At 34.5% G+C, this 14,198-nt stretch overlaps 1 protein-coding gene across 1 annotated transcript; it reads left to right on the forward strand.

Moving 5' to 3' along the window:
- Positions 1 to 325: 325 nt before the first annotated feature.
- LOC124363277 (E3 ubiquitin-protein ligase Siah2-like) lies at positions 326 to 13,716 on the forward strand. The gene is made up of 2 exons (XM_046818487.1): positions 326 to 516; positions 12,618 to 13,716. Exons 1-2 carry the CDS (start codon positions 514 to 516, stop codon positions 13,008 to 13,010), a joined length of 396 nt encoding a protein of 131 aa, XP_046674443.1. The 5' UTR covers positions 326 to 513; the 3' UTR covers positions 13,011 to 13,716.
- Positions 13,717 to 14,198: the final 482 nt, after the last annotated feature.

Below are 14,198 nucleotides of genomic sequence, written 5' to 3' on the forward strand. Positions count from 1 at the left end.
AAGCTGCACAACATGCAGGTGTTATACAGATAGATATAAGTAATTATAGTAAAACATAAAGGTACAAAGTAGAAATTATTTTTATATTCAACCACCACTTCAAATGTTTAATTAGAAACATGTTTTCAAGCTGGGCTCAGTTAATTTAATTTATTAATCCTTTAAAACAATTTGTAAGTTGTTTTGGACAGTTTTCACATCGCGGCCGTAGATACTTGAGTCGGAACAAAATTTAAACAATTTTTTACTGGGGACACATATTGTTTAAAATTACCTTTAAACTTTAATAGTGTTCGTTAAAACCTTGAACAATAAACTAGTTAGTTCAGAGGTTAGGGGTACTCGCGTAGTCAAGGTTTACAAGGTCTCGCTCCGTTATCTCGTGTACTAATGCGCAACATATTATCAGGAACTTGAGTCAGCGTCAAAATGGCGGACGGTGATTACTAATCAGTTGGATACTCGAGATTGTGGCAAGCTGCGAGTTGCTTAGTGCAGTGCAGCCTTTGTACAATGGTAAGTCAACTCTCACTGTATTATCTATTACTTGGTATTTATTCATAATTACGGTAATTATTTAATTGCGATCAATGGCGCAGTGTATCGGGTACAACGGTTATCGCAAGATAACCGGATCAAGTAACTTCGAACGTGGCTGCTACTTGGATGGGTGACCGATGAGCGATCCTGTCCTTGCAAACAGCCCGCATGCCCGGGCATTGGTGGTGGTTCGGAAGTCACCTTTAAGGCGTTGGTCCCCAGGTCAAGTGTTAGAGAGGTCTCCTTAGCCCTAACCTCGCTTGTTAAAATAAGAAACCTTTATTTTACTTTTTACTTTTTATTTTCTTCAGCCACGTCACACAAAAATTCCGACTGAAAATAAACGCATAGGTACTATATGTATATGTATATGTACTAGTACGATATAAAAGGGGTTTGAAAAACCCCTAAATAATGAAAACAATCACAATAGAAATACCCTTGGCTATCTATAATAATATGTTTAAAATGTTAGGTTAGAAATTTTAGGTTACATCTCGAAAAGTCCAACAATTGAGGACGGGGAGAAATCGTGGTTTCAGGGTTGAGGGGGGTGGTATAACTAGGTACATTCCAGCTCAGTTCACGTAAGAAAGATTAAACCGAAATGCCTATGGCAAAGGCGCCACCGAAGCCCGTACTACTACTAGGAAAAAAGAAAAATATCCTACGGTAACTACAACATAATCATATGTTTAATTAATTTTAGTACCATTTGAAAAATATTGCTATTTATAGTCTTGGAAGCATAGAGTAAGCATAAGAGTAACATAAACACCAACATAATATATATCTAAGATAAGCTTAATTCCATTCCTAAACTGCACAGAATGCCGTATATCATTATGCACTATATCAAACATTACTATGCATTACTCGTATATCATTAATTACTTTGTCTTCGTTTTAAGGATTCCTCCACACTGGCGTAAAATACTTCAGTTGTTACTTAAATCGTCAGAGCAATTTAATAGTAATAGTAATTAAGAAACATTTTATTTTTGATTATGATTAGTAAGTTCTACAAGCACAGAAATATAACGTTGACGGTATACATATTAAACTATGTTTGCATCGACATAACGCAGATAATTTTCCGACTTTGATTTATCAATATCTTTCAAATATTTGTTATTTGCTTTAATATATTGTCTAATACATTTAGAAACTTCTCCATGAATACCTTTTCAATCATAAAAATACGTATAGTATTCGCGTATCAATTGTAAGTCAATTTTATTTTACTTTAACATTCCATCCCACGATAAACCTGGAGCTATTAGAAAAAATACTGGATCTAATTTATAACAATTTAACCAAATTGATCAACTAAGACAACATATTGTATGTTAAACAGATCTGAGTAATTCCCTAAAATCTTCTCTATTAACTTATACCAACCGCTCAAATAATGCTGAGAATATGTCTCGGTTATGCTTTCATCTGTTAACAAATAAAAATCTTGCATTTTTAGTTCTTCAATATGATCAAGTTTGTCAATATTATCATATAATTCATAGAGAAATATATCTTTTAACATTTTAAAAATCTGTTTGACATCATTAGGTTGCCTTTTTAATATATTTTTCAATATATTTATTAACACTTTGTCTAAAATTATTAGTGTGTTTAAAAATTGCGTTTTTTTTTTATTTTTGGCTAGTTGGTAATAAAAAGTGCCATGACTCTGAATACATGAACAAAACAGAATATCATACATTTTATAGGCATGTTATCTTCAAACTCATATCAATAACCAGAATTTATTCAATAATTTATATATTTTCCAGTTTTTTTCAATTAGATCAACATTCTAAATGATATATTACATCTCCAGCAACATTTTGGTTTTGAATTTTGATAGCTGAGAAGAACTAGTTTTTTTCAGTCAGTTATAAAAAATAATGAGATTTTTACTTCTTGCTTAACATACAATAAATCAATATTTAACTTTACTTCATAAATGTTTGATATTTGCATAGGAATGATAGCCTATTCAATTTTTCATCACAACTATATATATTCATAAACATTTTCGGACATCTGCAGTAATAATCACAAACTTCTTTTTTCAAATGCTTTTACATCTTTTAGTGATGATAGACACTCAAATTCTCATCTCTTAAATATATTTGACACTACTTTGTTATTTCTGGATGAACGTTTGGTCATTCTACGGCACACCAATTACGTAAATAACAGAGAATGTATCATTCCCATTTTTTTTAAGTTTACGCATGCTTTCCTATGTTGTATTTCTCGTGGTAATTAATAATAATAAATCATTTATTTACCCAAAATAACAAACTGGATATTAGAAACAAATATTATTGCCAGTGCTTAGTAATAAATAATACTATGGCATAACGTATTTACAATAGCAGCAAATAACAAATACAAGAAAAATATTTTTACTTATTTTATTTCTAATTTATGTACCGTACTTAGAGTACTAAAATATAAAAAGCAGGTTACATCCTTTTAGGTTTTTCTTCCTTTTTTTAAACTAATAATTAGGCCAATAAATTTACACAATAAGGGAAATTTAAGTACCCCATGAGGCTGTGCCTGTGTTGGGGATACTATATACAAAAAGAGTAAAAAATAAAAATAGCGGAAACGAGCAAGAATGAAATTATATAAATGAGTTATTGTAGCTTATGTAGTAAATAATGTACTATCATTTCAATTAATAATTAATCAGCCTATATTGTATGTTTAGTTCAATATTATTTTATTAATATCAATTTTTATTTTGTTAATCAATAGTACTTATTCTAATGAAATAGTTTAAATATTCCGTTTTTATAAACACGTACTTCATAAAATCGTATAACAAATTGTTATTTGTATTATTCTATACAAGTTTACAGTAAAATAATATTTTTTTGCAATAGATTTCCACTATTTACTATTTTCTGTTTTACTAGAATAATAAAATATTGTACTTATATAATACATTTATTTCATAAATATGACTTTTATTTCGGTACACAATGTGATTCTTTAAAACATTCAGAACTTTACTTTTTTTTACAAAAACAATTTGAAAATTTTGAACGGCCGCCATTTTGAAATGCAATGAGATATTTGTTTTATTTTTTTTCACTGAAAAGGACCAACACTAGGTTAACATAACTGTTAAGTTTGAATTCTGTATCTTAAGTGGTTTTTGAGTAGTAATTTTTTTCCCAAAAAACACAAACAGACAGACATGCAGTAAACGGTACGTTTCCAGACCCATGTGCAATGGAGTTTTTCCCTTGTTTTGATGACCTGTATCAAGTCCTGAAATTTTGAAACACCTTTTATGAATCACCCTGTATAGCCTAGCCCTTTTTTCGAATAATGTTAGTTTTAAGTTTTGTACATTAAAACTACACGGTGAAGTTGGATATGTGTGTGTGTGTGTGTGTGTTGCATGAAAGGGTTGCCTGCAGTGGACGCAGCCACGGTCTGTCGGTCGCTGCCCGCGGGGCCTCGCGGCGTGTTGTGGTGCTGGCATCTGACGGGCGGTGCCCCGAGCCAGCGCGTGCTTCCGTCAGCCCTCCCAGATCTTCTCTGCCAATCTCTTACTCCTTTCTCAAACTTCTTAAAGGCAGCTCATGTCAATGCACAATCTCTTTATGGCCACATTGATGAATTTCATTCCAGTTTTCAACCATCTCCTGATGTCATTATTCTAATTTCAGAAACCTGGCTGAAACCTCACTTAAGTGACAGAAGTGTCGAGCTTCCAGGTTTTAACCTGTACAGAAATGATCGCCTGCACAAAGGTGGTGGCGGGGTAGCTGTGTACGTCAGGTCACACTTCCTTATCTCTGTCCTCCTATCATCCGATGCATCCAGAGATGGACGGCCAGAATACATGTTTCTGGACGTCTGTGTTAATGGAGCACACGTTTTAATTGCTGTTTGTTACAGAGCTCCTCACCTGGGCTACATGGCTGAGTTCGAACACGATCTTCTGGGTTTTTGGCTCACTACAGTCATGTTATTGTGATGGGAGATTTTAATACTTTTAATACTTGGACCAATTACTTATGACCAAACTTTTTTAACTAATATGTTTTACTCGTGTAACATGACCATACTTCCTCTACTAGCCACTCACCACACTGAGGACTGCCGACACCTGGCTTGTGTCATTGCTGTCTGTGACCAAACCCTGGTTGCGCACCACGGACAACTTCCTGCTCCTGGCCTTTCCAAACATGACCTTATATTTCTTGCTTATAAACTAAGAACTCCCAAGATCGAACCAAAAGTTATGTTTTACAGAAACTAAAAAAATATCAATCTTTATTCCCTGCTTATCGATGCTTCTATAACTCCATGGCATGAGGTCACATCGGCTGATAATGTGGACACTATGGTATCAAAATTTAATTCATTAATGAATGGTCTTCTTGATAAACACGCTCCATTTGTTTCAAAAAAGAGTAACCAAACAGCCTGCTCCATGGATCTCAGAATTTATTCGACACCTCCAGAAGCAAAGAGAGCTTTCCTTAAGGCTAAGCGATCCAAGTTACGTGATGACTGGGATGCACATAAAAAATTAAGGAACAATATGCAACAACAAACTAGAAATGCCAAGATCAGGTTTTACTACTCTTCCCTGTATAAAAAACAATCTAGCAAAATTTTATGGTCAAAACTAAAAGATATTGGAGTCGCAAGCCTAAAACTTACTCCCCGGTTTCCCTTAATCTCGATGATATCAACAACTTCTTTGTTGAGATTCCTGTTGATCAGTCTGGGGCTCAGGAGTATGTCTCCGAGCTCGAAGATGCTACTTTTGATAAACCTGAGTTTCAGTTTCTCTTTCACTCCGTTAATAGAGACAGATGTGTTAAAGGCTATTATAAGGATGTCCAGTAACGCAGTCGGGGCCGATGGCATTCGTATAAGGTTAATAAAAGATACTCTTCCAGTCACTCTTCCAACTATCACTGCTATTTTCAATAAATCTCTGGCTACTTCAATGTTCCCACTGACATGGAAGTCTGCTTTAGTTCGCCCACATCAGAAATGTTCCTCTCCACAAAATCCTTCACAATTCAGGCCAATAAGTATACTCCCTGCTTTATCAAAGTGTTTGGAGCGGATCGTTCATCAGCAATTTTCAATATATCTTGAAAGTAATAACATTTTATCAAATTTTCAATCTGGTTTTCGCTCCAACCACAGCACTACTACTGCACTTCTAAAAATAGTTGATGATATAGGCCTTGGAATTGATAAGAGTCAGGTAACCATTTTAACTCTTTTCGACTTTTCAAAGGCTTTTGACTGTGTTTATTATTTCCTTCTCCTCATCAAACTTAGGAAGGATGGTTTCTCTGATGGTAGTGTCAAGTGGGTTGAGTCTTATCTTTCGGGACGACGCCAGTATGTCAGGTCGGGTGAGAAGCAGTCGAGATGGAGACCAGTCACTCGTGGAGTTCCACAGGGTTCAGTCCTGGGGCCACTTTTATTTTCACTGTACATCGATGACATTACTACTCAAATTACTCATTCCAATTTCCACTTATATGCAGATGACTTACAAAACATACACTTTTCCTTAACAGAAATGCAAACTTGTATGTCTCTCATGAATTCCGATATTGACGCTGTTACTCACTGGACTTGGAAACATAGACTAAAATTAAACGTAGACATAACTCAGTGTATTATGATAGGTCATTCAAAGCTTGTTTGTAAAATTGACTTTAGTACAGGTCCCAAATTAAAACTAAATGACCAAGGGCTAGAATAATCTGAGAAAGTAAAAAAATCTAGGACTTATTATTGACAAACACTTAAGATGGACTGAACAGACTTCTTTGATATGTAATAGGGTCTTTGCCGGTGTTCACAGCCTCAAGCGGGTCTTTGCCGGTGTTCACAGCCTCAAGCGGCTGGCTTCATATCTACCACACCAAGTTAAAATAATGCTGATAAAGACTCTTGTACTGCCTCACTTCAACTACTGTGACAGTCATTAATGACATGACTGTGGAGCTTTCAAATAGACACCAGCGTGCTCAGAACTTTTGCATTAGGTTCATTTTCAATCTCAGACGTTATGACCACGTAACGCCCTTCTTCAAACAATTATCTATCTTAAAATTACAAGATCTTCGTGACTATCACTCACTAATTCTGTTGCACGCTCTTTTAAATACAAGTTGCCCCAGTTATCTTTCAGACAACTTTCAATTTTATGTCTGAAATAAGTGAACGAAGTACAAAGATGGGTACATCCTTATTATCTATCCCAGTTCATCGAACAACTACCTTTAGTAAGTCGTTTACAGTTTCTGCCTGTCGATTGTGGAATGCATTACCTATAAACATCAGACCCATTGATAAGCGCGCTCGGTTTGGGGCGGAGGTCAGGGCCTTGATGCTGGGGGCTCGGGTATATAGCGGTTGGCGGCTTTGGAATGTGGTACTTAGGGCAACTGAATGCAAGTTGAATGAATGCGTGTATGTCTTATTATAGTATTGTAAATATTTATAAAGTTACATTATTTATAGATTTTTTAAATTTTAAAGCTAAGATTCTTGTAACGTATAAGGTTAATTAATAGATTTATGTTTAGTTGTACATGTATATGTATGTTAGTTTAATTTTTAACGAGGTTAAGTGGTAGAGAGGACTTTATAGTCCTAACTTCGCCACCAATAAAGACATTTTTCATTTCATTTTATTATGTTTCAAAGTTTAAATTTAGTATAACTATTGTGCTGTATTAAATAAAAAAGATTTATGCATGACTTATAATTAAAATGTTAGGTTTTACACATGTAACATTAAGTATTATACTATAAATAATTATTTTATAATGCTCTACCGTGTCTATTTAAATATTATTATAACTTAGCAGACAAGACTAACCATACATTCATTTATTATCTTAAACATATACTCAATATCATTTTGACCGATCAACCGTACTCTAATTTTTTTAGAAAATATATTTATTTTCTTACTATTTTTGACTAATTCTGGCAATAAATTATATGTCCTCGGAGCTATAAAAGAAAAAAAAAACTGTTGTAAAATGTGTTTTTTGAGGCTTTGGTACACAAAAATTAATTGAATTTTCTTAATCTCATTTCTGCTTTATTTAAATTTTTCAGAGCATTACCACTTCTCATATAAAACAAGGTTAATACTTTGTAAATGTACATATAACGAAGGGGTAATATGTTCATGCTTACAAATAAGGGATAAGAATGTTCCCTAAAATTAGCTTTGGCCATTAGTCTTATAAAAATCTATTGTATTGTTATTAATGTTCCTAAATTTGTGATATAAGTTTCGCCCCAGCAGGAAAGAGCGTAATCAAGCCTACTTGTGAATTAAAGTAAACCGTGCGAAGTACGTCTGATGGGCATAATTGTCTAAGAAAATTATAAATACGAAGTTGATTCATCAATTTTCCCTTCAAAATTGCTATATGTGGTTTCCAATTTAGTTCCCTATCTAATACGATTCCCAGATACTTAATAGTATCCACCCCCCTAATTTTGAAACAAAAATCATCACAAAACGTTGGAACCTCTAGGCAGTTTTAAACATCTGTACACTAAAGGATTTTGAGTTGTTTTTTTTCTCCCCTTAGGCTAAAATGTATAGACTATAATTTGTTTTCTCTGGACTGAGCACCATCTTATTACCTTGGAACCACCACCTCAACAATATCAGATCGAAATTGATATGCTGCTCTACATCAACACGACTATTTTCAATATAACACAAGGCAGTGTCGTCAGCAAATGATGTAACATATCCTTTGAACTTAGCATTGCAAAGCTCATTTATGTAAATAAAAAACAAAATCGGGCCCAAAACCGATCCCTGTGAGACTCCGTGCTCAATTTCCCCCAAATCACTCAAAAGTCCATTTATTCTAACCCTCTGTTTTCTCGATTTTAAATAGCTGCAAAACCAGTCATACACGACACCTCTAATTCCACAATTATACATTTTATTTAATAATATTTCATGATTTACCGTATCGAATACTTTCTTTTCATCCAAAAATATCCCACTTAATTTTATATTGTCATTCATCCCATGCTCTACCTTGCTCATAAAATGTAACTAACAAAGCAGATTCCGTACTACATCTATTTCTGAACCCAAATTGATTTTTACTTAAAAACTCAGTTTTTGAAAGATATTTAACCAGTCTCTGCTTAACTACCTTTTGAAATATTTTGGAGAAGGTCGAGAGAAGGGACACAGGCCTATGGTTGCTGCACTTGGTACTAGGGCCTTTTTTTATGTAAAGGCACCACAACTGTTTCCTTCAATTGATTTGGAAAAATGCCACTTGTTAAACTGAAATTTATTAAAAATAAAAGAACGTTTGAAATTTTTTGAAAATACGTGTTTAATTAGGTTAATACTTAAATCATCAATTACAGGAGATTTATTATTTTTCAATGAATTTACAATCTCTTCCAGCTCATACATTGAAAACAGATTCAAAGAACTCTATTTTTTAGATATTTTGAGGAAAGGTATCAATATAGTTTTCATCTAAAGAAATCAAATCTCTAACAACCCCCAAAAATATGAATTAAAAATCATTGGCTATAACGAAAGGATCTCGTTCAATAACATTATTTATTTCCAGCGCATATGTTTCTCTCCCTTTAGCCCCTTGCCCGGTAACTTCATTTACAGCTTTCCACGTCGCTTTACTGTCACCTTTGCAATTTTGGAACAATTCTCTGTAATAACTTTGTTTTGTTTGATTTATATCAAACTGCAGAATATTTCTGTTACCGTGTGGAATTTTTTCTTAATTTTTCATTGCTTGGATTCCGTTTAGCTATTTTAAATAAATATTTTTTAAGTTTGATCCTTTTAATTAGTTTGTCTGTCACCCACGGTTTAATCTTTTTAATTCCCTTATTAATTTATGTTCGTTGTTTTAATATAACATTGGTCGACATACATTTTTAAAAACGTTTACAAATGTGTCATAAACAAGAGACTCATCAATGCAGTTGTAAACAGCTGTCCAATCCGCATTTTCAAGGCGGCCTTGCAACAGCTTGAAAATGCGACGGGCCACGGCCGTGGCCGCTTCGATGGCAGTGGACGCGGTCTCGACAAGTCCGGCCTGCCACTGCACGCGCACCACCACACAGGCTGTGGTCGATTATACCCGCTTCCACCATGCTCCCCAAGACACACAATCTGCTCTTATCCAATATTCGTGTATAGACGTGATCTAAGCATGTGCTTGAAACGACGTGCAAGTCATCCGCACTACGGACTGTACTTGTGGGTTCATTTATAACAGATTCAAACCCATAACTTGACAATAAAATTTTATAATCAATTATCTGTATTCAAATCATCCTTTAAAATATTATCCTATTAATGTCTCCAATTATAAAAAAATTTGAATTTATTCTTTTATTACAATAACGGTCAAGGTATTGTTAAAATTCATTGAAGAAAATTTACTACACTCCATTCATGTAATCTATACACTGCCAATACAGAAAAAATGTTGTTTATAAGCCAAAAAAGGAAAACTTTAGAATGTCCGCAGACAATATTTTTTCCGTAAGAAACACTTACACCTTCAATAGTTTCAACTCTAATATAAATCATTAATCCACCAGCCCTGTAATGTTCGTTATAAATTGCCAATCATAGTAAAATTAGGTAAACTGTATAAATATTTTTTCATGTTTCATAAATCCAAATTTCAGATAAAATTAAAGTTAATTTGTCTGGTAAAGTTTTGCATGAAAAATATTTCTAATATGAATAAGTCGAAAGTTTTCCTCATGCGTTCTTATATTCTGATGGACAATTATTAGATTGTTACCTTTTTCATTTCAAACGTTGTTTGGTGCGGTGTTTTTCAATTATAATATCAGTAATATAAACGTAACATAAAAAATGCAAGAATTAAACATATTCATATACATTAAAATTGTTTAGAAAATTATTTTGACTTATAATACGTTACTGCTGTTCCTAATAGGCCTAACAGTAAAATACCAAATCGTAAATTTAAAACTTAATATTAAACAGAATAACATAATTAATTCACCAGAGTATAAATCTAATAAAATTTAATTCTCCTTTCTCAATAAACAGATGAAACACACACACAAAAAAGAAATCAAAACAGAAAAGGGCGCTGTTGGTACTCACTGAAGTTTGTCAAGATCCGCTTGGCAGATGATTGCGATGGCGTCGTCCCTCTTCACACTAACGCAAGAAAATGTTTTCCCTCCTTGCTGCCACAAAAACTTGAATCCTTTGTTCTTCTTAAGTTCTCTTGCCTTGGCAAAAAGGATTTCTTCTGGTGCGGTGTCAGGGATTCATTTATGAAGACCGGCCTGTCCATCGCCATCCTCATATGAAGCGTGGTTTTTCACGCTTCTTCTGCATCAAGGCTTTCTTCGTCTATACGAAACTACAAAACCTCACCACAATGCCAGCTGGTTTAGTGGAATCGGTTTTATATTTAAGTCTGTGACAGGCATCGATCATAGAACTATCGATTGCGTAGCCCAGTCCTGCTCCAACCTTTCTAATTAGCTCGATTGTATGCTCTTGTGTTTCTCGCCTCAATTCCTCAGGGGACGCCTTGAATTTCAATACTGTTTCTTCAGGAGTACTGTTCCGCCTCTTCGAGCCTCACTTCGAGTCCAGAAACCTTCTTTTTAAGCATTCTGTTTTCAGTTGCTAGTTCTTCGTATTTTTTCAGTACTTCCTCCATTCTCAAGGTTTGTGCATTCACGGCGGCGATTTATTAAAATCAGCTACGATCTTGGCTTGTTCTTCTCTTCATCTCACGCAGAACCTTTTATTACATCGTCGATGTTTAGCTCACCCGCGGCCGCTTGTTGTGACTCCAGTCTCATACTCTTCCGTCTTGTTGACTGACTCGGCTCACACCTCCACGTAACGTTCTCAGATAATAAAGTGTCTATGTCCACTTTGCTCATCTTTACACACTGGCCGTGAAAGACACGTGAGCAATCTTCACACTTAATTTTTATTTGATTGGCACCAAGTTTCTTCGAGCACACACCGCACGACGACATTTTATATAAATAAAAAACTATTGACAACAATCGGCTAAAATCTACAATACCTTACTAGGCAAAACCAAAAATAACACTCCACAGAAAAACACTTATGACAGCAAACAGCACAATTCACGCTAAAGTAAAGCTCTACAGCTACGTCTAGATAAGATAACGCGCTCTCCGATATGTACTGCTCGGCCGCTGACTATACAATAACAACAATAAATATATCATCATTGAATAAATTGTGTTTATTCAATATTGAACTAGTTTGATTAAACCACCCAGTCACCCAGATCCTGCATTAGATTGATTACTTTCCTCGCGAAGAATTATGTTATAAAAATAACTCGAAATAAAATCATTCAAATTAAAAATATTTTTAGATTTTATTCACCATTTAATTAATACTCTCTAATATTCACATTTTAAACCATATTTGTCCCTATTTTATATATATATATGTATGTATGTTCATCTGAATTTGAGTGAATACATTCTTTAAAATATCTTTTAAGGCGCGTCTTCCACTCAAAATCAAATAATATTTTCTTTTGAATTCTGGAAAGTGTTTTAGAAACCCAGAGTGACTGTACAAATCATCAATCAATGTTTTTTAATAAAAGATTTAGCTACTGAGAATGGTTTTGTGATTGCTGAAAAATCTCAATAAAAATTGATTGGTCAATATATTTATCGAGCACTTCTCTAGACGATCTGGACGTTTTTGACCCTTTTTTAAATACATATTACCAAACTTTCTAGTGATAATTCATAAGACTTTTTAGTTTTTTAGTTCCTAACATGGAAATGTTTTATATCGATCTATCAAATTTGAACGTAATAAAGTGGTACTTAAACTTGATATTTCAAGTATCGCTCTAACATCTGCTGAATATTGCATTCCAGTCTGGGAAAAAAAAAAAAAAAGAGGGGGCAACAAAGATGATACATTTACTCAATAAAATATCTTGCCTTATCTTGTAATCAAAAATAAATTATTGTTGCAGGACAACGTGCCACAGGATATGGTGAACAGAAGTTTCCAGAAAATCCTGGACATCGCCCGTTGCGCCGTCTGTCTGGAGACCGCGAGGCCGGCGATAGTACAGTGTGAAGGGGAGCATATCTTGTGTGGAGCTTGTTCCGAGCATCTCAACGAATGTCCCACTTGTAAGCGGCCTTTCTCCCGTGCCAAACCTGCCCGATTCATGAGCCAGGTTTTGGATGCACTTCCAAAACTCTGTAAACATACCAACTGCGGTGTGTACGTGTCAGGCGACGATGAACACGAGAAATGGTGTGGCTTTCAATCGGACCACGTGTATTGCCCCTATCTGTCCCTGGACTGGTCCAAGGCGAGACATTCTCTCACACGTCCAACAAGACCACCCTTTCAGTGACAGTTCATAGTGAACGCAAATCAGGTTGTGAAAATAAAAGGTCAATCACTTGATATATTTCCTATATCAGCTTTTGGTCAGTTCTTTTTGGGCACTGTTCAATGTGATTGACGTGAATAAAATTTCGTCGACGGTCCGTTTAAGGCTCATTTTGGTACCTAATGGCAAACCCTCTGAGGAGTATTTTTTTGAAGTATCGCACTACTACGAAAAGCAATTTTTTAAATCCGAATTCAAATATACTTTTAAAGTAGGCACTTTTTTTGATATATCATTTCCAGCTTTTTTTAATGACACAAAAAATGAGTATATATTCGAGATGACAATCTCAAAAGAATAAAGTAAAGGTTAAAATGTAATTTAACGTTTGTTAAGTCGGTGTAGGGACTAGAATAATGTTACAATGCTGCAATAGATAATCTCTGTCTTGTTTAACATGAGCAATTTTCCTGTACTTTCAGTGCTGTGCTGGTTTAGTAAATATTTATTGATAGCTGTTTCTGATGTAAAGTGCTTGTTTATGACCTAGCGAAATAAAATAATCTACTGACAGAATTATTATGTAGAAATTATTTCAAATATTGTTTTGCTGTAAACGTACACTGTGCAAATATTTTCGCTCGTAGTCCAACGTTTTACATTTATTACAGTGTTTTTTATGCGAATTATACTTCTATCTTCTGTATCAATAATCATTATTGTATAATCAGAAAACATAATTTTAAAACCATTATACTTTTTATGGATTTCATGTATGTAATTATCATATTTAAATTAAATCGTCTTTAGGAAAAATATACAGTAATATTATTTCCCCTATACAACGATTATAGCAAGGTAAACCAGATTGCTGCCTGCTGCTTGGATGACTTTACTAAGCGATCCTGTCCTTGCAAGCGGCCTTTGTTGGACCTTTAAGCCGTTGGTTCCCCAGGTAAAGTGTTAGAGAGAATTTCTAAGCCCGAACTTAAAACTCTTTACTTTACTGACAAACATAATATTAAAACCGAGATTACTAGTAAGTTGGGGATTAAACAATAAACTCGCCTCCACCTGGACCAGTCACCTGCCATTCTGTAGTTGAGCCATATACTCTTAAGTTTTTTATTGCCACTAAGAGGCAGTCTTATGCGAAACAGACTACCTGGGCCACCGACTCCTTCAGTAATAACAAGTAAAAATAGAACC

Source organism: Homalodisca vitripennis, chromosome 5 (assembly GCF_021130785.1).
Source record: "Homalodisca vitripennis isolate AUS2020 chromosome 5, UT_GWSS_2.1, whole genome shotgun sequence".
Taxonomy (NCBI): domain Eukaryota; kingdom Metazoa; phylum Arthropoda; class Insecta; order Hemiptera; family Cicadellidae; genus Homalodisca; species Homalodisca vitripennis.